Here is a 23472-nt window from a genome sequence, read left to right on the forward strand (position 1 = left end):
CGCGCGGGGCCTCACGTGCGCACCAGCCGGGCGAGGGGAAGTGACGCAAGTCCTGTGCGTCGCCAGGATGGCCGGGCCATGGCGGCGGGCACAGGCTACGTGCGGCTGTGGGGTGCTGCGCGATGTTGGGCGCTGCGGCGGCCGCTGCTGGCCGCTGCCTGGGGGCGGGTTCCGACTGCCGCCGAAACGTGGTTGCCCCGCGGCCGGCGGGCCTGCGACGCCTCCCCTCCCTGGGCGCTGTGGGGCCGAGGCCCGGTTGCCGCGGGCCAGTGGCGGGGACTTTGGGAGGCGAACAGCCGCGGCGGCAGTGGTGCGTTCTCCAGCGGCGAGGATGCCTCCGAGGGCGGCGCGGAGGATGGGTCCGCGGGCGCGGGGGGCAGCGCGGGGGGCGGGGAGGGCCCCATCATAACGGCGCTGACGCCTATGACTATTCCGGACGTATTCCCGCACCTGCCGCTCATCGCCGTCACCCGCAACCCGGTGTTTCCGCGCTTCATCAAGATCATCGAGGTAATGCGCAACCCCCGCCGTGGCCGCCAATTTCCCCGGCTCTGCAGGCAGCGGGTTGGACCGAGGGATCCTTGAGCACTCTCGTGTCACAACGTTTTCCAGGCATGAAGCTTCTTAAAAGTTGGATTTCGAGTTCCTGTCTTCTCACTAATTTGGTGAACTGGAGCCGGATCGCTCCCCCTTTCAGATCCCTGTTGAACCCAGTGAGCTTCGGACTGCCCAGTTAGAGTCCTGGTCATAGACCTCTCCGATGCTGGGAAGGACCATAACGGTCTTGAGGCCCAGTTACTTTTTTTTTTTTTTTTTAAGATTTTATTTATTCATTCATAGAGACACACACAGAGAGAGGCAGAGACACAGGCAGAGGGAGAAGCAGGCTCCATGCAGGGAGCCCGACATGGGACTCCATCCCGGGTCTCCAGGATCACGCCCTGGGCCGAAGGCGGGGCTAAACCGCTGAGCCACCGGGGCTGCCCCCAGTTACTTTTTATGTGGGTTTTGGTAGATGTTTCATAACACAGTCACCCGGGGCGGTCTGCAGTCTGATGGCCAGCCCATTTGGAATCAGGATGCATTCCTTCCCTAAACATTTCTTGACTGCTTACCAGGTGCCAGGTACAGTTCTTGGAGACACAGCAATAGCGAACAACACTGATAAAAATTTCTGCTTTTGGAGCTTACATCCTAGCAGGTTATAAGAAGCAGTGAGCAAGATTAGTAAGTCAGTTATGCATTGGAAGGCCGTGACTACTATAGGGATAATAGAGTCAGAAACTAGAGTACAGCAGACTTAGGAGGAAGGTAGGGGGGAAAGGATGTTCTCAGAGGGCTGCAACCGTGGTCTATTCATTCAGAGTGTTCTTGACCTCCTGCCACATATGTAGCAGGCACTGGGGATTGATTTAGCAGCAAATAAGTCACATGCACTCCCTGTGCCTAAGAAACTTGTATGTTGGTGGAAGAGACAGGAAGCAAGATCGTTTCAGACTAAGAGCCAAGGGGTGGGGAGATGGACCGGGGTGATGTAATAGAAAGCAACATGAGTGCAAGGAACTTGAGGTTTTTTTTTTTTTTTTTTAAGACTTTATTTATTTATTAATGAGAGACAGAGTGGCAGAGACACAGAGCGAGAAGCAGGCTCCACGCAGGGAGCCCGATGTGGGAGTCGATCCTGGGTCTCCAGGGTCAGGCCCTGAGCTGAAGGCAGATGCTCAACCGCTGAGCCACCCAGGCTGCCCAAACTTGAGTTTTTAGAGTAGGAAAGACCCAAATGCCTGCCTTCTTCCCTACATGTCTTTTTCTTTTTCTTTTTTTTTTTTTAATGATGTGGAAATGAGAGGCCACGGTGAAAGGTTATCTGTTAACTGAGCAAGGTCATATGATGAGTCAGCCTCTGCATTCACTGCAGCCTCTCACTCATACTCTAGTCTCTGCTAAACAAATCTGAGGCCTGAAGGATTCGCTTCCGTCTCCTTGCCCACCTGCTGATTGTATGTGTCTGGGCTACTCTTCCAAGGGCCTTCCTTGGTTTGGAGTAGTGGTTACTTAGAGGCCCGAGAGCCTGTAGGTTCCTATCTTGGCTCCACCACCCATACATAGCTTCTTCACCTTCAGAAAGCTGTTCCTCTGGGCCTCCAATTTCTCGTCAGCAAAATGGGCATCATAATCATACTTCAGTTCTTAGAGCTGGTCAAAGAGGTGAGTTCCCCTGTGTCAGGGATATAGCCTCCTACCTCAATCGGAAGCTGCTGCTGTTTCCTATGTGGTGGCTCTTGATGTTTCAGAAGCTTGCCCTGGAGCCTTTTTCCTGTCTTTGACCCCAGCCGGCCTCTGGGGTCAGGAGTGCTCAGGCACGGTCCCCTCAGCCCTGCAAAGTGGCAGGTGCCTCTTGTCCCCCGTGCCCAGAGAGATTATTGCTCCAGCAAATTCTGTCTGCCTACCCAGAGTTGGGAGAGTGAAATGAATCACTGTGGAAAGTGTGAGACTGGCACACGGTACGCACTTTGTTTCTGTTGTTACCACGTAAATGATGACAAGGAATCCTGCCAAAGAGAGGGGACAAGTTCAGGGATGGCAGCAGTCAGCTGTTCTCAGAGAGGAATTAGGGAAACTTCTATGGCACCGGGTAAAGGTTTCTGAACCTGTTAGCAAAGCTCTCTTGACTGGATCCTGTGGCGGACATTGCTTGCGGCTAACCTGCCCCAGTAGTTTCTCCCCTTGAGTGGCCTCTCAGTATAGATCAGTAGCTCTTAATTTTTGGTGGTCTTATAGCACTCCTGGTGGCTGTGTTGGACCTTTTCTCTGGGAAAGATACGTCTGTGGGGTCAGAAATACCTGGACCATAAGTTAAGAGCCCCTCTTTTTTTTTTTTTTTTAATTTTTTTATGATAGTCACAGAGAGAGAGAGAGAGGCAGAGACACAGACAGAGGGAGAAGCAGGCTCCATGCACTGGGAGCCTGATGTGGGATTCGATCCCGGGTCTCCAGGATTGCGCCCTGGGCCAAAGGCAGGCGCCAAACCGCTGCGCCACCCAGGGATCCCGTTAAGAGCCCCTCTTAAGGGAAGAGTTAGAACACTGGTTCTCAGAAGTGGTGCCGAACCCTGGGAGCATCACTTGGGAGCTCGTTTGAAATGCAGATTCTCAGGCCCACTCCAGACCGCCTCTGTCAGGAAATTCCAGGGCTGGAACCCAGCCATCTACGTTAGCAAGTCCTCCAGGTTAATTCCAATGCTTGCTGAAGTTTGAGGGCCCTGAAGTGTAATCAGGGCCTGGGGTGGGAATGAATGCCTGCTGGAAGGAAACCAGTGGAGCCTTATGTACATCTGTGCTCCTGCCCCCATCACAGGTTCCCTAGAAGATGTTAGCTGTCTCCCTGCCATTGAAATGACATCAGGATAATAGTTGTCATCCCAGGGCTTTCAGTCCTTGATGAAAAGGGTATAGATGTGATTGGGAAATACTTTCAACGCAAGTTGGAGCAAGTTTCCAGCCTGTGAGACGGGCCACTGTTGAATTACGCACATCTGTGTTGTCCTTCTGACATTGATAAATTAGAATAGCCTAGATTTTCAAATAGGACATTTCACCTCTGAAACAGCTCTTGAAATTGGATGTTACGAAAGATTTCTTGGTTCTGACCTTTGGTCTACTACTTTGGGTTTTCTTTCGGAAGGGGGGAACCACCAAGGAATGCAGCCCTGTCAACCTGCCCCACTACATTCTCTACATCTGTTGGGGGCGGGGGCCAGTGAGGGCTTGCTTCCTGGGCTGTGTTGATTAGTGTCCTGGATCAGGTTAGCATATCCTCCAGCATCGTAATAGAAAATGTTAGAGCTCTTGTCAAAACGTCAGCTAGAAAACCTGCCTTGTGTTTCACTTTGGGGTCCTTGTCATGCTAGGTTAAAAATAAGAAGTTGGTTGAGCTGCTAAGAAGGAAAGTCCGTCTTGCCCAGCCCTATGCTGGCGTCTTTCTGAAGAGAGATGACAAGTAAGTGTAACTTTACCTTCACTCCTTCGTTGAAGTTGCCCTGGAGTGTAGCTCACCACAAGTCCTGCCCCGTAGAGTAGTCTGGACCTTCGACCCGAAATCAAGCAACACCTGCCGAGCACAAGGCCAAGAGCCGAGCGTGCTTTTTTAGTCTGGGCTGAAGACTTGGCTCAGCTTCATGTGTTTTTAGGTTGTGGCGGGGGTGGGGGGTGGGGCAGATATTAACCTCCAATGTTAAACCCACCTGTGAGACCACTTCAGCGCAGAGCTTGGTAGGCAGATAGTACAGCTTCAGGTACACACCCACCTTGACTGCAGGGAGGAATCAGTCTGAGCAGGAAGGTACATTCTGAGCAGGCTCTGTAGTGGGAGGCGTGGATGAAATCCATTCTGTCCAATCAGGTCCTTGCAGCTGACTTAGCCAGGAGCTTCTCACCTGTGGGAGCAAGGAGGTTGCCCTTGGTTTTCATTGGAGGTTGGCAGGGGTGTTTCTCTTCTCTTCCTCCTCCTTCTTCACCTGAGACCTCCCACTGAGAATCAGGGCCTGTGATGATGTACCTTTGTGTCCCTGTCCCTCAGCAACGAGTCTGACGTGGTTGAGAGCCTGGATGAGGTCTACCACACGGGCACGTTTGTCCAGATCCACGAGATGCAAGACCTTGGGGACAAGCTGCGCATGATCGTCATGGGACACAGAAGGTGTGGGGCCCTGAGTGTGTGGGATGGGGCGGGAGGAGAGCCCCTGAGTGTCCCCAGGTTCTGGTACTGCCCATCCTTCTTGGTCAGCTGTACTGCCTTGTCACTGCAGGGGCTAGCCCGAAGCTGGAGGTGGCTGAGACAGGCCACCTCTGGGTCCTTGTTAGAGTGGCAGTATGGGTGGTTAGTGACCGGTTGTACTTCTTAAGCACGCTATTCACAAAAGCAATCACAAATATAGTGGGTTGCCTTATATCCCAAGTTTAGGTGTGTCTAGATGTCAGCTGTTCCAAGTGCCCTTGTCTGTGTCTGCCAGCAGACCGTGCTGGATATCCTGCTTGGCACCACAGTTTTTCACTCAACTGGACACATTTCCTTGTTGGTCTGTGTAGTTTCTATCTCCACTCCGCCAAAGGGCTCCATGCAGCCTGTGAGCTCAGTTGAAATACTTATCCTTTCACACTTATGAAAAATTTGCAAGAACAGCTGGGTTGAAGCTTTCCAGCTTTTCATGTGTGTTCCAAGAAATGTTGGTCCTCAGGGTGCTTGTCAAGAGTGCCACGATCACATCCACATGGGAAGCATTTCTGAGTCCTGAGCCATAACGTAGTAGATGTTGTGAATAGCCCCTCATCAGACATGCTCGTTGGCACTCACTGAAGCTAGAGTTCTCTGTCCTTCCCTTCCTGGAGCTCCATTCTGGTATCAGCAGGCAGCACCCCCAGAATACAGGGGAAATGGGGTAGGCCGGGCATTGGTTCTCTGAAACCCCAGTGGCCTTCCCACTCCATGAATCCCCCACACCCATCTTCCTCTGTTTGCATTAGAGGCTGTTTGTAGGAAAGAGGCTGCTGCTCTGCCTCCTGGGGGTGCCTCATGGGCTGGAGGGACTGGAAGGTGCAGACCAAAGAATGAAAACATCAGTGGCTACCAAGTGTTGGTCTAGCCTCTGAGGTGCTTTATGGAAGGAGTCTTCCTGGCTTCCAGATGCCAGGCCTACTTTTTCTGTGCAGCTTGTTTGTCATGGCCAGGCACTAGGTCCTAGTCCCTCTGGGGAGGGTGGCAGGCCGTTACCCTGTGGGGCGGGAGCCAGGTGATGTGGCATGTTTGCAATCACTTGGCCCCTCATGTCTGCAGGGTACTTGGGTGAGGGCAGAGAAACAGGCCAGGGGCCCGCACCCCACCCCCAGGAGGGGAGGACATAAGCCTCAAAACAGGTCACAAGCTGAATTCTGACGGTGGTGGGAGCTTTGGGGGGAAGCCAGGATGGACAGGGTGATGAGTAGGCATAGATGGGGGCAGGACCTCACATCAGAGGTCTGAGAGGAGTGGTCAGAGAGGGCCTCTTTGTGGAGGTGCCCTTCATTTGAAGCCTGAACAACACAAAGGAGCTACAGTCTGGTGAGCCCGAGGCTGAGGGAGGGACAGATGGAGTCCTCAAGTCAGGCTGTGCTTGGTTGAGCCCACAGCTTGTGATGGGCCCCAGAGCTGGTTACCACTGACTTACCCATCACACTTCAGATGTTTCTGGGTGACAGTGGGGTGTTGGCTTGGAACATGGAATGGCTGGGTCAGCTGGAGGCCAACAGTGCTGGGGGAGAATGTGCTAGTCATGGGGTCCTGAGCAGCAGCTCGGTCTCCAGTTCCCGGACCTCTGGCCCCGGTGCCCAGCGAGACCCTTTGTCATCAGCACCGGAAGCCCTGGCAGCTTCACCTCTGTGTTTCTGCCTTCAGGATTCACATCAGCAGACAGCTGGAGGTGGAGCTGGAGGAGGCCGAAGCTGAAAACAAGCAGAAGCCTCGCAGGAAGACGAAGCGGGGCAAGAAGGAGGTGGAGGAGGACCTGGGTGCCGGGCACCCGATGGAAATGGTGGTGGAGCCTGCTTCGGGGTCCCCCGGCGAGGTGCTCATGGTGGAAGTTGAGAACGTTGTCCACGAGGACTTCCAGGTCACGGAAGAAGTGAAAGTAAGTCTCTGCAGCTGCCCAGGGAGCTCCCTGGGTACGGGTACGGGTTCACAGAAGCTCTATCTAGCCTGTTATGGCTGTCAGGTTCTCGTGGAATGCAAAATGTGCTTTCACCCCAAAAGTCCTAGAAGAAACGGGCATCCAGAAGGCCAAGGAAACGTGCTGGGCCCCTTAGCTCCCGTGAAGGAGGCAGGGGTTGAACCTGGGTCCAGCCCCAGCCTGTGGCCACTGCACTGGAGCCCCCTGCCTTCTTTCCTTGCTGGCTCCTTCCCCTCCAGTCCGGGGAGGATGGGAGCAGGGCCTGCTCACCATTACCAGTGGCATCGAAGCCACAAAGCAGCAGCCTTCTGGCCCCCTGGACCCCAGAGGCAGGCTTGCCTGCTTCCTTCACAGCTTGCGAGCCATCTGTCAAGGTGGTGGGAGATGCCCTTTGCCCATTCTCCTAGTGTAAATTAGAGGCAGGGGCCCTGCTTCCAGTGGGTAGGGGTGAAGTCAGGCAAAGGCAAAGCTCCTTGCTTGAGCACCGACTGGCATTGTAGGCCTTCCTGAGGCCAGTGAGTGGTCTGCAGCTCGATCCAATCCTGTGGCGCTGTGCTGAACGGAGTTCTGGGGCTTCTGAGCTTGGTGGGCAGGAGTCCTGCCGTCTGTTATAACATCTGCCCCGGGGGCTGGGAGGGGCTTGGCTGCTTTTGCCACGGGCCCAGGCCAGCAGCCACACCCATGGGACTACACTGTCCAGGAGGACTGCTGCGCTGGTGGAAATGTTCTCTGGTTCTGCACCATTAGCCCCGCCGGTTATCAAGCACTCGATCTCTGGCTGCTACAACTGAGGAACAAAATATTTGATTTTGTCACGGTTCTAATTTATTTGTGCATAGCTGCCAATGGCTGCTGGATGGGGCAGCAGAGCTTTAGAGTTTCCTGTGAGGATCACGTAGTGGGAGAAAGACCAGTGAAATTCATAAATGGTGCAGGGAAAAGAATAGGGAGACTTGAGGAGGCTGTATGCTCGGGCTGGTCTGTGCAAGCACCATGGGGTCTCTACAGATTCCTTCTGGAAGGTCAGCCCTGTCATTTCAGGGGCGAACCCGCTAACCAGAGGCTGGGTGCTTGCGGTGAAGGAATGCATGGCAGTTGCTTTCTCTGCCCACCTGTGCCCTCACTGGGGTGTGGTATGTGGGGAGCTGCCTTCTGGAAATCATGAGGTTCCGGTGGTTATGCCATAAACTGTCCGTGGTCCCACCAGCATTACTGTCCTTGCTGTGGCCATGATACCCATGGTAGCCACAGCAGAGGGGGTCCTCCACTCCTCGGGGAGCCTGGGCCTGAGGTTCTGGAAGGGGACAGGCTGAAATCCCTGCTGACTCGTAGGCATATCCCCAGAGGAGAATTCAAACCAGGGTGTGCTGAGGTTGAGACAGTGTTGGTTGTGAGACACATGCTTGAAATAAAGGAGCCCCCTGTTACCCCCCTTGTCCTGGAAATGGCTCATTCTGAGGTCAAGTTTCAGAGTGGTACAGGGAGGTAGGTGTTGGTTTTCGTTTTTACTGTCTTGATCCTGAGTCCCCATGACTGGGGGAATTGGCCTGTGCTCCTGGGCGTCTGACACCAGGCCAGAGGGGCTCCTCGGGCCCCAGGGACTGACGTCATCCTCCTTGTTTGCCAGGCCCTGACCGCTGAGATTGTGAAGACCATCCGTGACATCATTGCCTTGAACCCGCTCTACAGGTTGGTCCCTGGCGCCACGCCCCAGTCCCTGTGTGTGGTCCACCCTCTGTGAGGCCAGGCTGGGGTCTGTCTGCCTCTTTCTGCAACTGGGTTGGTGGGAGGCTTTCTCATAGCGTCATCCTGATGGAAAACCTTGCCAGGGGCAGATATCCAGGGTCCAGGGCCCAGCCCTGTGAGTAAACCCTGTTTCTGTTGTGGCAGAGGGGCCCTGTGGTGGGAGGTTGGAGGGACATAGCTTGCCCAGTGCAGGTTCTTTGCCCAGTTCGTACTAACATGGGCTTGGGTTTGGCTGGAAGCCTTTTTGTCATCAGCTGGGGTGGAAGGAGGGAATCTCACAGAGGGGGGCACTGGAGGGGGTTTGTGTGTGGCCCTGGGGTCGTTAGTTTTGTGGCTCTAGGACGGGTGTCCCCACTGGCCCTGCACCTGGCTCTCTGCGGGCATCCCAGGGCCTGGACCCTCACTGCTGGGGAAAGACATAAGCCAGTGCTCCTGCCTGCGCCCAGCCCCTGCTGCTGCAGCACCCCTGTGCCTCTGGCAGCATCGCTCTGTCCCTTCCAGGGAGTCTGTGCTGCAAATGATGCAGGCGGGCCAGAGGGTGGTGGACAACCCTATCTACTTGAGTGACATGGGCGCTGCCCTGACCGGAGCCGAGTCCCACGAGCTGCAGGACGTCCTGGAGGAAACCAATGTGAGTGTGCCCCAGCCCTGGTGCTGATTTGCATGGCGGGCAGCCTCCCAGCCTGGCTGCTTGTCCGCCACTCCTTTTTGTGATTTCATTTCACATTAGCCCTGGCCCGTCAGGCCGCGCATAGCTCCCTGTTCTCTGTCGAGGCTGCATGGCGTTCCTCCAGGAGGTGACTTTTGGTTAATGGGTGGTGTATTTGGCTTGCGAGCAGCCTTTTGCTGTTATAAACAACAACACTCAGAATGTCCTCGACCATGGCTTGCAGACGTCCAGGAGTTTATCTGTCTGTGGGACGTGTTTGTAGAACTGGGCTTACTGGTCAGAGGTGGTGGCGTGCCTCCAGTGGTGACGCATGGCCAGGTCGATCTGCCCTGTTTGTGCTCCCCGACACCCGAGAGATGCCGACTTCTGACTAACCGCATCTTCCCTTTCTTGGCAGATTCCCAAGCGGCTGTATAAGGCCCTCTCCCTCCTCAAGAAGGAGTTTGAACTGAGCAAGCTGCAGCAGCGCCTGGGGCGTGAGGTGAGCCTGGGCTGAGGATACGCCTCTGTAGGGAGGGTGGCATGCAGGTGTCACTCTCATTTGGGGCTGGGAAGCTCTGCACCACAACACTTAAAGCTGGTCCCAGCACTGAGCCCAGAGCCCGCGGTCTGGGGATGGCCTCCATTGGGGCAGAGCTTGCTCTACCTTCGGGATCGTGGGGAAATGCTGCAAATTGCGAACCAGCCCTATAGGGTTGAAAAGACTACTCTTTGTGGCCTGCCTTCCTGATTGTGGGCAAAGCCATGGGCTACCTGGATTGTCAGTTGATTACCAGTCATGTTTTTCAAATTTGACTCAGTTTTTCCATTTAGCTTTATTTTATTTTAAGATTTTATTTATTTATTTGTGAGAGACACAGGGAGAGGCAGAGACATAGGCCGAGGGAGAAGCAGGCTCCATGCAGGGAGCCCAATGTGAGACTCCATCCTGGATCCCGGGATCACTCCCTGAGCCAAAGGTAGATGCTCAACCACTGTGCCACCCAGGTGTCCATTTAGCTTTATTTTAATTTATTTATTTTTTATTTTTTTTTTAAAGATTTATTTTTATTTATTTATGATAGACACAGAGAGAGAGAGAGAGGCAGAGACACAGGCAGAGGGAGAAGCAGGCTCCATGCAGGGAGCTCGACGCGGGACTCGATCCCGGGACTCCAGGATCGCGCCCTGGGCCAAAGGCAGGCGCTAAATCGCTGAGCCACCCAGGGATCCCCCATTTAGCTTTATTTTAAAAAGAAGTTTCACATTACATTTTTAACTGGAAAATATTTAATGCTTAGTTATTAGCTCAAGGCAACTCTTTTTTTTTTAACTTAAGAAATAGCACTAGGTGGGGAAGACAAAGGGAAAGGGACAAGCAGACTCCCTGCTGAATGGGGAGCCCAACGTGGGGCTTGATCCCAGGATCCTGAGATCATGACCTGAGCTGAAGGCAGATACTTAACTGATTGAGCCAGCCAGGCACACTGCTCCTCACTTTTAGTATTTATGTTATGTCTGCTCACAATGTGGGGCTCCGACTTACAACGCCAAGATCAGGAGTCGCATGCTGCAGTGACTGAGCCCTGCAGGTGCCCCAGCACAAGGTACTTCTTTCTTAATGCACCCCGGACGGGACGCAGGAGTGGGGGTGTAAGCGGCAGTGGTCTTGGTTGGCCTCTGAGCCCTTGCCTGCGGCCTTGTCGGTCCAGGGGAGCTCCGTGCCCATGGGAGGCACCCTGGCATCAGGCGAGCTTCACCTGGCTGAGTTCAGGACCAAGAGCGAATCCCCTCCTCACCTGGAACTCTGCATGGTTTGTTTCCAGGCCCCACTGCTCAGGGAGCCACGGTCAGAGGGGAGGGAGCTGGAGGTGGCCACACGGTCTCTCCTCTCCCTATGTCCGCAGGAGGCCACTCCCTATGTGACCCCCTGTGACCCTGTGTGACCATGGCCTCATGGCCCTACAGGTGGAGGAGAAGATCAAGCAGACGCACCGCAAGTACCTCCTGCAGGAGCAGCTGAAGATCATCAAGAAGGAGTTGGGCCTAGAGAAGGACGACAAGGACGCCATTGAGGAGAAGTTCCGTGAGCGGCTCAAGGAGCTTGTGGTCCCCAAGCATGTCATGGACGTGGTGGACGAGGAGCTGAGCAAGCTGGGGCTGCTGGACAACCACTCGTCAGAGTTCAAGTAAGCGCCCTGGAGGCTGTGCCCCGGTGGCCCCCCTCCCTCTCGTGCCCGGCCTCAGCCAAGCCTGGTGGGGTCTGGGAGGCTGGGTCCCCTGGACACTCTGGTCACGCTGGGGCCCTGAGAAGCACCTGGCCTGGGACGGTCCTCTCTGGGCGCCCCTGTGCAGAACACACTTTTCTTTGTCACCCATTTTCCAGGGAGAGTGTGTGTCACCCATTGCCTCAGTGTGGAGGGTTCAGAGAAGTCAAGTCAGGGAACAGGGTCTCCAAGCTGGTACAGGGATTTGAACCCAGGGATGTCTGGCTTTAAGCAGTGCTTCCAGCCGGGACGCTTGCCCTGCCTTCTTTGCGTGGCTTTGAGAGCCTGGAAGTCAACACGTCTTCCTGGGGGCCCATACTTGCCCAGCGAGTGTGCGGCTCCCTCTCTGGGGTCGCTTGGGGCAGTGCTGACCTGTCACCAGCCAGGCTGGTTTCACATGTGCCCTGGGGAGGTCGTCTCCCGTCTGCACCCCTGCCACCCCCGTGGTATAGGATTTGAGCAGTTCCTGTGTTCGCCACATCTGATCCCGGAAATAGGCTGAACACCTGTGCTGGGAGCTATGCCAGTTCCCACAGTGTGGCCTTTACCCAGATGGCTGATCGAGGCAGTTCCCAGCTCCTCCAGCCGCGATGTGGTTCGTGCTTCAGGCTCAGTGGGTGTCGGCAACGTGAGTTTGTAACAGCAGCACTGGGCAGCTGGCTGGGCCCCACTCACTGGCTCCTGTCTGTCCTGTGGCAGCGTCACGCGTAACTACCTGGACTGGCTGACGTCCATCCCGTGGGGCAAGTACAGCAACGAGAACTTGGACCTGGCCCGGGCCCAGGCAGTGCTGGAGGAGGACCACTATGGGATGGAGGATGTCAAGAAGCGCATCCTGGTGCGGCCCTTGCACCCCTCCCCTGGGTCCTATCCGCCCCCCCCCCCCATCCCATTGAGTTTCTCTGCACCCTTCCTGTAGGTCCTTGGGCACAGGCTGCTCTAAGCCTCCCCTGGTCACTTGTTCCATGCTCCCAGGGTGGGCAGAGAGAGGCAAGGTTTGTCATCTGGATTTGGGCACAGGTGGTGGGTGCCCCAGAGCCTGGCACCCAGGCTTCCCCCATACTGGGGTAAGGGGGGGTTCCTAGAGGAGCCCCTTGGGGAATTTCTGGTCTATGGTGTGGGAGGGCCTTGGCTGAGACAGGGCTGTGGGGATCAGCAGAGGCTGAGGAAGGAGGGGGAAGGGTTCCCAGTGGGGGGACTGGCATTGGAGCAGCTCAGGGGTGGTGGCAAGGGCAGCCTGGGCCAACCTGCCTTCTCCGGGGGCCTCAGGTTTCCAAGGATTATCGATATGGCCCAGAACGTGGGAGGAAGGGGTTACTACAGCTTGGGGTCATGGTCACCCACAGTCGGCCACTGCCCTTCTTGGTGCCAGTGACCCTTCTAGTCAGCGCAGGCCCTCTGGGATATACCTTGTCCCTTCCACGCCCCCAGAAACCTGAAAGGCAGCGTGCCAGTGGCGAGCCTTGCATCAGGCCGGGCCCTGGCCCCACAGAAAGGGTGGCGCGTGTCTCATGGGAACCCACCTCGGTCCGCAGGAGTTCATCGCTGTCAGCCAGCTCCGAGGCTCCACCCAGGGCAAGATCCTCTGCTTCTACGGTCCCCCTGGCGTGGGCAAGACCAGCATTGCTCGCTCCATTGCCCGTGCCCTGAACCGAGAGTACTTCCGCTTCAGCGTCGGGGGCATGACTGATGTGGCTGAGATCAAAGGGCACAGGTAGGCTTGGCCTGTCTCAACCCATGGTTCACCCACCTCCTGTCGGGCTTCATTCCGGCTCCGTCCTGTGCTCGTTAGAGGGGTGTCCTCGGTGCGCGGTGATCTGTGCTCACTCTGGGGTTCGTGACTGACAAGCCCCGGTGTCCACGGACTCCAGGCCGACTGCAGCTAGCACTCAAACGTTGGCTCAAAACCTTGGCCTCTCAACCAGCAGGAACATTTCTTCGCCAGGCCATTGGCAGATGGTCTCCACTACTTCAGTTCCCGTCTCCCCAGCTCAGCAACCCCGGCGCTGTGGCCAGGGTTCCGGGCCAAGGTGGTTTCCCCACTGAGAACGGGGTGGCGTGCCGTTGAAGCCCTCAGCAGCTCTCCTGGTTCTTCAAGCTCTTGCCAGGCCCAAGCAGAGGCTGCTGCCCTGTGTCCAGGGTCTGAAAACCGCCTGGCTGTGCATATGGCACCCTGACGTTGGGGCATTCATAATGAGCTCTCTTGGGGCTTCTTGCCACACGGCCCCTGCTTGGGGTGCTGCTTTGGGTGGCTTTGGTGAGACACAAGTGTATTAGGCACGCAGGTGTCTTGTGAGCTCCAGATCAGAGGCGGCACCTGGAATGTGGCAGGGCCGTGGGGCCAGAGGTGGACGAGGCTTCCATGGTGTCAGGTGAGGAGCCTCCAGGCTGGAGTGGTGCCAGGCACCCAGGCGGTGTGGGGCCTGCTCAGAGGGCAGCGGGGCAGGACAGGCGTGTGGGTTCTTGGCTCCCGGCTGGAGGATGAAGGTGGGGAAAGCAGAGGCAGGTCCTAGCGACCTCCGGGCTCCTGGCTCAGAGAATGCCCAAGAGTGTGGCCAAACCCCACTCATCCAGGCCAAGAAGAGGCACTGGGTGAGTTTGTTAACAAGTACACGTCCGTGACTTTGGAGGCTGTCATCAAGGGAGAGGGGCCCAGGAGGGCAGGGACAGGTGTTCTGTGCTGATGTTGCGCTGGGCTCCCCGACAAGGATAAGAACAGGGAACTTCCTGCTCTTACCCTGTTGGTAACAGTGAAACCCTCCTCTGCCCACAGCCCTCAGGGCTCCCTCCTTCCTTGGGGTAAAAGCCCAGATCCACACTGAGGCCTGCAAGGCCTGGCATACTCCACCCTTTTCACTCCTTCCCCTCTTCTCTTCTCGTTACTCCCTCTGCTCCAGCCAGATGGGCTTCCAGCACACCAGGCCTGGTCCTGCCCCTGCCCCAGGACCTTTGCATAGGCTGTTCCCCTGACTCAGAAAACCCTCTTCCTTTGAATACCCAAACGGTTGCCTCTTCACTTGTTTTGCTCAGGGCCTCTCCCCAAGACATTCCCTGTCCTCCCACTTAGTGCCCCGGAAATGGCGTTTTAAATCCCCTATCCTTATTTTTATAGCATATAAAGTTTATCTTACAATTTTCTCCCCCATTTGACATACTGTCTGCTCACCCCGCTGGGCCTTAGCTCAGGGGCACAACACTGGTGTCTGCTTTATGCTCTGTGAGTGCCAGACACCCGCAGCTGAGCTGGGACAGTAGAGCAAGGTCATCAAGAGACACTCCAGCAAGTGCCAGCTGGGTCCAGGCCCTGGGCCCAGTGGCCCCGAGGCCTGGTAGGCCACACTGTGCCTGGGAGGACCTGGGTGGGGGGAGCATTTCTGCTGCCAGCCCCGGGCTGCTCCTGAGCTTCCTTGTTCTGTTAGGTTGGGCAGTGCGGGCTGGGTTTCACCGTCTGGATAGGAGGTGCTGGCTCGGGGGACAGGTCTGAGTGAGACCTGGTTCTGCATCTGTTCCCCTGCCTCGAGTCTGAGTGGGGGGACAATGCCCACATTCTCATTGTCGGAGAGCACAGGCCACTGGGGTGATGGTGCCCCGCAGACTCGCACAGTCGGCAGCTACCAGCATCTGTGCCGCCTGCACCAGGGCCGCTCTGTGTGCGTCTCGCCGTTGCCGCCCCTTGGCAGCCCTGGAGGGTGTGCGTGGGTTCCCTGGGGTCCTGGTGCTGCCTGCGAGCTGGGCCTGTGGGTGCTGGGGTGCTGGCATGGCCAGCTGCAGACAGGTGAGGAGCCGCCGCTCCTGCTGTGCTCTGCCCTCCAGGCGGACGTATGTGGGTGCTATGCCAGGAAAGATCATCCAGTGCCTGAAGAAGACCAAGACGGAGAATCCCTTGATCCTGATAGATGAGGTGCGCATGGACGGAGGGCTGGGCGTGGGGCCGGCCTCGGAGCTGACAAGGCAGCACGGCTCTGTCCCTAGCACCCTTCCCCGAGGTTAGACACGGTCCCTTGGGCCTTCCTAGGTCAGAGCTTTGGCAGATTATGTATCCAAGATGAGACCTGTGTTCCCTGCCATTTTGGTTGTCCCCAGTCACTGGGTGGCCTCACTGCAGCGTCTCTCCTGCCTCAGCAGATCCCCTGTGTGCCCTTGCACCCCTCGCTCAGGGCTTGCCTGGTCCCCCTTCCCATCCCTGCACCCCACCACCCTGGTGCTGGTGATATCTGGTCCCACCCAGCCACCTCCCACCAGGAGTGTCTGGCAGGCAGACGTGAGGAGCGGGCAAGGTACCCAAACTACCTGCCTTCTGCTGCCCCTTCAGGTGGACAAGATAGGCCGAGGCTACCAGGGGGACCCCTCGTCAGCACTGCTCGAGCTGCTGGACCCCGAGCAGAACGCCAACTTTCTGGATCATTACCTGGACGTGCCTGTGGACTTGTCCAAGGTGTGTGTCCTGCCGGGAGCTGGGCCCAGTGGGGAGGGGCAGGGTGGCCAGGCCATACCTCCCTGCCGCCTTCCCCAGGTGCTGTTCATCTGCACGGCCAATGTCACCGAGACCATCCCAGAGCCACTGAGGGACCGGATGGAGATGATCAACGTGTCTGGCTATGTGGCCCAGGAGAAGCTCGCCATCGCAGAGGTGAGGGCAGGACCCTCACCCCAGCTCTAGACAGAAGAGGGTACCCCCAGCAGTGGGGGCTGGAGGCATGTTTGAGCACCCCCAAGTGCCAGGCTCCTAAGCAGAGCTGGGGTTTGGGAGGGGGGGCAGTCCACAGTGGCCCTGCTCGGAGAGGGGATGGCCAGGCTCTGCCCACTTCTGTAGCCTGAGCATCGCCAAGAGCAGAGGTGAGCCTGCTGTGAACCATGTACCAGCACAGCTCTGACTCCAGCGCGGGTGTCCCACCCTGCCTACCTCTCTGCCTGGGTGTCCAGGAGCTCAGAGTCCGGTCCTGCCTGGAGTTGGCATCAGACCCTGCAGGCGGACGGCTCAGGACCACCCGGCTGCCCCTGCCTCAGATGCCAGTTGCGCATCCCGGGGCTTCCTTTCCTCTGCCCTGCTGGCTGTGGGTGGGGCTTTCCCACAACCTCCTCTTGGGGTTTGATGGCTTACTGTAACAGCTTCTGGAACTTAGGTCACGTAGTTACTAGTTTATCATGAAGGCTACAACTAGGGAACAGCTGAAAAAGCTGTATCAAGCCCAGCAAGGGGGCAGGGGCTTCTGTGCGCTCCCTGGGTGCGCCACCCAGCACCTCCGCTTTCTCCCAGCTCCACAGCCTACGAAGTTTATAGAGGCTTCATTCCATGTGCATTGTTGAGTAAATTCTAGGCACTGGTGACTGGCTCCCCCTCCAGCCCTCCTCTCTCCCTGGGGGTCAGGGGTGAGGCTGAAGGTTCCATCCCTTTGACCATCGAAGCCCTGGTCCAGGAGCTGCCTCACTGTGCAGGCTCAGGTGTGGTGGGGAGGGGCCGTAGCTACCAGCAGCCGCCCCGCTCTCCCTGCCTCTCAGAGAACTCCAGGGTCTCGGGGCTCTGGTGTCAGGACCTGGGGTCAAAGTCCCACCCAGTACAGATTTCTGCCACCCCATTCTCCCGGGGCCCAGAACAGGAACAAGGGAGAGACTGCCCCCAAACGTGACAGAGAGAACAGTCTTTCCTGGGCTTTCAGGGTTCAGGCCTACCTGTGCACTGCTGGGGACTGTGTGCTCAGCCCTGATCGTCACCTGCCCCATCAGCACATCACCCCCGTCCCGCAGCACATGTGTCGCTGGGGTGGCCCTGGGGTGGGGGGCCCTGGGGCTGGGCGGCCGGGTTCAGTGCAGGCACACCTGCCCCCATTTTCCCACCAGCCGTGGGTGCCCGAGTTCTGTGACCGCATAACATGTGTCCTAGGCTGAGGCTCACCCGGGATTCAGGTGTCTGTGTTTCCTAGACGTCCGTGATCTCCCTAGGCTGGGGGCTGGATTTCTACCCTGAAGGATGCTAAGCAGAGCAGAGCAGATTCCTTCCAGAGGAAAGGGAACGTGTTTCTAACCCAGTGTTTCTGTAAAGGGTTGAGCACTTTCTCCCTGAGCTCGGGTGCTGGGTCCCAGCCCTTGGGGCTTGACAGTGGCTTTTGTCCCCTGGGTTGGGTGGGGAGCCAGGTGAGCTCTAGGTGGATGTAGTTACAGGGGTTCTGGGACCTCCCCACCTGGCCAAGGAGGGGCGGGCTTGGGGACCTGGACAGGGGACTTTTAAACCTTTAAAATGATGACAAGAAGAACACGGACTCCCAGAGGCTTCAGGGCCAGGCCATGTCAGCCGCCCCATGTACTGGCGTGCATGGTCGTGCCCCTCGTGTCTCAGGTGCCCTCCGCCCCCAGTTAGTGCTCAGGACTGTCTGTCCCTTGACTGTCCCTTGACTGCCGTGTGGCAGGAGTTGGGCTGGACTGTGGGTGTGACCTTGGAGCCTCTAGTGACCTTCCCATTCTTGGCAGCCGCTTACCCTGACTCAGATCCTTAGTGGGAATGGGCTGAGCCCAGGGATCAGGGGAGACCTTCCTGGAGGAGGGGTGTCTCAGGAAGGGCAGGAATGGAATCTGGGCAGTCGATGCAGCAGGAGCAGAGGCCTGGGAGCTTCTGGAAGAGGCAGGCTGGGCACGTGTGCATTCACTATGGGGCGTCCTGGCACCTGCCGTGCTCTGTGCCCAGACCCCCTGCCTCCCTCCTTGCCTTGCTGGTTCCTTACCCTTGGGTCTCAGCTTTGGTGTCACCTCCTGGGGCAGCCTTCCCCTGGCTCACCCCCACCCAGGGGGCTGGGTCGAGCTCCCTACAGGCAGGTGCTGGGCCCACCTCCATGGTCTTAGCCAGCCAGAGGTCTTGGGAAGGTGTGGTGGTAAGTGGGGCCATGGAAGAGGCCCCGGGGTCCCAATGGCAGCATTCTCCTCCCTGCCAGCGGTACCTGGTGCCTCAGGCCCGTGCCCTGTGTGGCTTGGATGAGAGCAAGGCCAAGCTGTCATCAGACGTGCTGACCCTCCTCATCAAGCAGTACTGCCGGGAGAGTGGTGTGCGCAACCTGCAGAAGCAGGTGGAGAAGGTGAGCTGGGCAGACAGACCAGGAGGGCAGGGTCTGCAGCCTGTGCAGGTGGAAGGAGGGCCTTGAAGACAGGACGCCACCCCAGGCAGGGCACATCCTGCAGATCCCACCTTGGGGGGTCCCTAGAGGCATCTTGTCCACAGAGACAGGTGGTGGGAGCCAGGGGTGGAGCAGGGAGCCGGTGCTTCCTGGGGACAGGGTCTTAGTTTGGGGAGGTGGAAAGTTCTACAGCTGGACGGTAGAGATGGCTGCACGACCACGTGAATGCGCTTCATGCCGTGAAGCCGTAAGCTTACAAAGGGGTGAAATGATCATGTTTTGTATTTTACCACAATGTTAAAAATTAACTGGGGTGAGGGCCCATGCCCACTCGGCTGCCTTGCCTGCTCCAGGTGTTACGGAAGTCCGCCTACAAGATTGTCAGTGGGGAGGCGGACCTCGTAGAGGTGACGCCAGAGAATCTGCAGGACTTTGTGGGGAAGCCCGTGTTCACTGTGGAGCGCATGTACGATGTGACGCCCCCTGGTGTGGTCATGGGACTGGCCTGGACTGCCATGGGTGAGCAGCCTGGGCCAGGAGGTGGCCTGGGGCTAGGCGGGGTGGGGGGGATGGTGCCGCACGTCCTCCCTGGGAGACGCAGGAGGGCTGACAACTGCAGATCCCGAGTCCTGCAACACCCCCCCCCCCCCCCCCCGGTGAAGGGAGTTGAGACACCAGGGGCTGATCAAGAAGGGTTATTTGCGTTGAGAGAAATCCCTTTTGCCTTGTGGGGGGAAAATGACACCCAGCAGGGGGCTTCCTTGTCCAGGTGACCTCACTCAGCTCAGCAGGGAGGCTGGTCTCAGCTCCAGGGTGGTGGCAGGGTGGTGCTGTTGGGGGGCCTATGGGAAGCACGCAGGCTCTGAAGGGCGAAGGGTCTGCTTACTTAGACTGGATTTCAAGGAATCGGGGTTTGGAGCTGGCAGACTGCGCACTCGCGGTGTCTGTGTACACGGGGGCAGGCCGAAGCAGAGGCCAGGGCAGTCTGGCTGCGGGGCCAGTGCAGGGGCTGGGACGTGGAGGATGAGCAGGCAGTAGGCCAGGGAGAGCTAGGGGAGGGACAGTGTTGCAGGTGGGGGAGGGGTTCCTAGTGGCCCCACTGTGGGGGGGGGGGGAGGGGGGAGCAGCTGTCCCTGGAATCTGAGGGGTCCCAGTGTTCACAGTCTCTGCCTGCTGGTCTCCCAGGGGGCTCCACGCTGTTTGTTGAGACCTCCCCTCGGAGGCCACGAGACAAGGACAGCAAGGGGGACAAGGATGGAAGCCTGGAGGTGACAGGCCAGCTGGGGGACGTGATGAAGGAGAGTGCTCGCATCGCCTACACCTTCGCCAGGGCCTTCCTGATGCAGCATGACCCCACCAACGACTACCTGGTGACCTCCCACATCCACCTGCACGTCCCTGAGGTGAGGCCTCACCTCCCACCTCTGCCCCCAGCCCCCTGGCCTGGGCCCAGCCCCTGTGCAGCCTGCCCACCCCCCACCTGCATCTCCCCACCAGGGCGCCACCCCCAAGGATGGCCCAAGTGCCGGCTGCACCATTGTCACGGCCCTGCTCTCCCTGGCCATGGACCAGCCAGTACGGCCCAACCTGGCCATGACGGGCGAGGTCTCCCTCACGGGCAAGATCCTGCCGGTGGGTGGCATCAAGGAGAAGACCATCGCAGTGAGTGTCAGCCCCTCCCCCTGGGGCTTGGGAACCCCAGCCCCTTGCAGAGAATCTGGACCAGAGACCCCACGCTGTGGCACTGTCCTGTGACCTTGCACCCGTGCTGTTGGCCTCAAGTGGCAGGGGGTGGCCGTAGCCCCAGGTGGAGTGGAGTGTCCCAGCTGACGCTGCCCTGTAGTGGTCCTCAGCTCCTCAGGGCTCCTGCTTCCCCCTCAACCAAGCACTGAGAATGAGGGGTGCAGAGAGCAGGACGGGTGGGCATATGGGGCTGCAACGAGGTCTACCCTGACCAGTTGACCCTCTGTTGGACTCCATCCCTCTTCGTTGAGCCCTGCATCTCCTGCCATCTGAAACCTGGCCCTCCCGTGTCCCCCACCCCTTGGACAAGGCAGGGTCTGTGGCTGGGACATGCACAGGCCCTCCACCCTGAGCCTTGCTTTCCTCCCTTGTAAGGAGGGGGGAGGGAGTCAGAGGCAGCAGCACAGCCCCTCACAGGCGAGTCACCTCTACCTCCACAGCAGCCGAGGGGGTGCAGTGGGAATGTGCTGGCCTTGGTCTGGAGACTCGGCCCTTCCTAGGCCAGCTTCTCCGTTAGGGGAGCTCAGGAGCTCACAGGTGCCGGCAGGACGTGCACAAAGCCTCCCGGGGCCCTGGGAGAGCAGGCTCCAGGACCAGAGGCCAGGCGTGGGGTCCAGCTGCTGCTGCTGGGAGCCCTCAAGCGGGGGAGCCAGGCTGGGGCCCTTCCGCCAGGCCGACCTGCGGCACCTCCCTTCCAGGCAAAGCGTGCGGGAGTGACCTGCATCGTGCTGCCAGCCGAGAACAAGAAGGACTTCTACGACCTGGCGGCCTTCATCACCGAGGGCCTGGAGGTCCACTTCGTGGAGCACTACCGCGAGATCTTCAGCATCGCCTTCCCCGAGGAGCCCGCGGAGGCCCTGGCCGTGGAGCGGTGACGGCAGCCCGGGCTCCGCTGGCACGGGCGGCCCGGTGGGGCCACAGGGCGCCGGGCCGGAGCTCTGGGCAGCTGCGCCGCCAGGAGGCTCAGGAGAGGCCCGCGCGCAAGGACTTGGCTTAATCACGGAGTCCGGCATAGATGAACTATTTAATGATGATTAAAACCCTTTCCAGTACTGCCCGGCTGCCCGCGTGTCTGTGCAGCGCCCCGACCCCGACCCCGACCCTCCCGGTGCGCCCGGACCAGCACAAGACCCCGAGGTTCCGAGAAGGCTTTATTGTTACGGGGGTGGGGAGGGGGGTCAGTCCTTCTTGGCGGCCGCTTTCCGCATGGCCGCCAGCACGTTGCTCAGCTCCTCTCTCTTCCTCTTGGCGCGGATGTGCGTCCCGACCTGCGGCGCGGGGAGAGCGGTCGGCGCGGGCCCGGGGTCTGGGTCCGGCTGCCCCCCCCCCGCCCCCCCCGCCCCCCACCTACCCGCTTCTTGATGAACTTGAGGGCGCGCTTGTCCTTGGACACCTTGAGCAGCTCCATGGCCCGCCGCTCGTACGGGGCGAAGCCGCACACCTCCCGGATCATGTCCCGCACGAACTTGGTGTGCTTGGTGAGGCGCTGCGGGGACGGCGCTCAGGGCTCAGGGCTCGGCCCCGGTCCGCGCCCGCGCCCGCGCCCGCCCCCCATCCCCGCCCGCACTCACCCCGCGGCGGCGGCTGTGCCTCGGCTTGCTCACGTTCTTCGTCACCTTGTGGCCCTTGTTGAGGCCCACGGCCATGGGGTAGCGCAGAGCCATGGCTGCAGGCGGCTGGGGGGACGGACGCGGAGGTGAGTCCGGGCTCGGGCCCCCGCCGCCCGGAACCCCGCGTCCCGACTCCCCCGGACTCGCTCGCTGCGCCCGGCCACGGCCCTGAGCCGCCCCGGGGCCCCGGAGAGGGGATGGCGGCGGATCCTACCCGGCCGGCGCCCCACTGACCTGCTGCTGCTCGATGCTCCGGCGGCGGAAGGGCCGTGGGCCCGCGGAACTCTGGGATATCTAGCTCCCGCGGGGCGGGCGGGCCAGACGGGCCGGGAGGCCGCGCGCTCCCCCTGGCGGCTGGAGGCCGCGCGGCCCCTGCGCGTGCGCGCTTGCACCAGCCGTCCCAAACCACGCTTCAGCCTAGGCTGCGCGTCCTTTCCCGGTGGTTGGGAGTTCGAATCCTGCTTCTGCAGCTGGCTGGCTGGAATCCCACCTCGGCCGCTGGCTTGCTGACCCTGCGCCAGGGGCTTCACCTCCCAGGACCTGAATTTCTTCATGTATAGGCTCAGGACAAAAAGAGTACCCATTCCAAACTGTTCGGCTAAGATACAATGGCACTCGGCACAAAATAAAACCCATAAACAGGTATTGGTTTCATTCTATATGACGCCAAACTCTGTGTTAGAACTCAAGAGGGCGATTTGGTATAGTGCCCTTTAATACATTTGATATCATTTGATGTAATTTCAGATGGTGCAGGGACTGGAGGCCCGGTAGAACCATAAAAAAAATTTTTTTCCCTGGTTTTTATCTTTCAATCCTACTTATCCCCCAAACAATGGTCTGCCATTTGGAGCTAGTCTGTTTGGGGTTAACCCTTCTGACACTTGCTCGTTCTAGACCCTTGCACAGCCAACAGTAGCCAGCATTTTGTAATATTGCACTCATTCTACAGTTTTTATCTGGACAGCTGCTTTTTCTTTATCAAACCACGCTGATTCATCATTTTAAAGAGAGGATGTGTCGATTTTTCACTAGTTGATGTAAACATCAGGGGATCCCTGGGTGGCGCAGCGGTTTGGCGCCTGCCTTTGGCCCAGGGCGCGATCCTGGAGACCCCGGATCGAATCCCACATCAGGCTCCTGGTGCATGGAGCCTGCTTCTCCCTCTGCCTGTGTCTCTGCCTCTCTCTCTTTCTCTCTCTGTGACTATCATAAATAAATAAAAATTAAAAAAAACAAACATCAGTGACGTGCAGATAGATACAGCCCACACTTGGTTTAAAGTCCCGTGTCAGAATCCCAGCTCCTATCACGGACTGCCTTTCTCCCTCTAAGCAAATGTCCTTAGTTATAAAATGGAAACAACAGTAGCACCAACTTCCGGTTCTGAAGATGCCACGAGATCACCAAAGTCAAGTGCTTGGTGTCTGATACACATGATTATTGGTGCCCAAACCACCATCCTTCATACTGCAAACAAGGCCTTCAGCCCACCAGTACTTTTCCTTCCCCCCCGCCCCCCCCCGCCCGCCCCCGACTTCTCCAGTGAGGTGTCCACTGTGAAATGGAGAAATGGAGGCTGGAGGAGTCTGCTCCCCGCACACACATCCCTCTTTACCAGCTCGCCACCAGCAAAATGGAAAAACTAAGCAAT

General features: G+C 58.2%; 2 protein-coding genes across 2 annotated transcripts; one reads left to right on the plus strand and one right to left on the minus strand.

Moving 5' to 3' along the window:
- The first annotated feature begins 63 nt into the window (after window positions 1-63).
- On the plus strand, window positions 64-21260 carry LONP1 (lon peptidase 1, mitochondrial). Its single transcript, XM_072787686.1, has 18 exons — window positions 64-510; window positions 3911-3999; window positions 4579-4698; window positions 6430-6661; window positions 8328-8389; window positions 8948-9077; window positions 9514-9597; window positions 11064-11284; window positions 12062-12200; window positions 12898-13076; window positions 15176-15263; window positions 15675-15797; window positions 15876-15992; window positions 18286-18426; window positions 18819-18984; window positions 19651-19868; window positions 19963-20127; window positions 20907-21260. Exons 1-18 carry the CDS (start codon window positions 79-81, stop codon window positions 21081-21083), a joined length of 2883 nt encoding a protein of 960 aa, XP_072643787.1. The 5' UTR covers window positions 64-78; the 3' UTR covers window positions 21084-21260.
- An 86-nt stretch (window positions 21261-21346) lies between these two features.
- RPL36 (ribosomal protein L36) lies at window positions 21347-22185 on the minus strand. Its single transcript, XM_072787687.1, has 4 exons — window positions 22053-22185; window positions 21780-21884; window positions 21560-21694; window positions 21347-21476 (listed from the first exon to the last, which is right to left on the minus strand). The coding sequence occupies exons 2-4, from the start codon at window positions 21870-21872 to the stop codon at window positions 21387-21389; spliced, it is 318 nt and encodes a 105-aa protein (XP_072643788.1). The 5' UTR covers window positions 21873-21884; window positions 22053-22185; the 3' UTR covers window positions 21347-21386.
- Window positions 22186-23472: the final 1287 nt, after the last annotated feature.

This window comes from Canis lupus, chromosome 19 (genome assembly GCF_048164855.1).
Source record: "Canis lupus baileyi chromosome 19, mCanLup2.hap1, whole genome shotgun sequence".
NCBI lineage: Eukaryota > Metazoa > Chordata > Mammalia > Carnivora > Canidae > Canis > Canis lupus.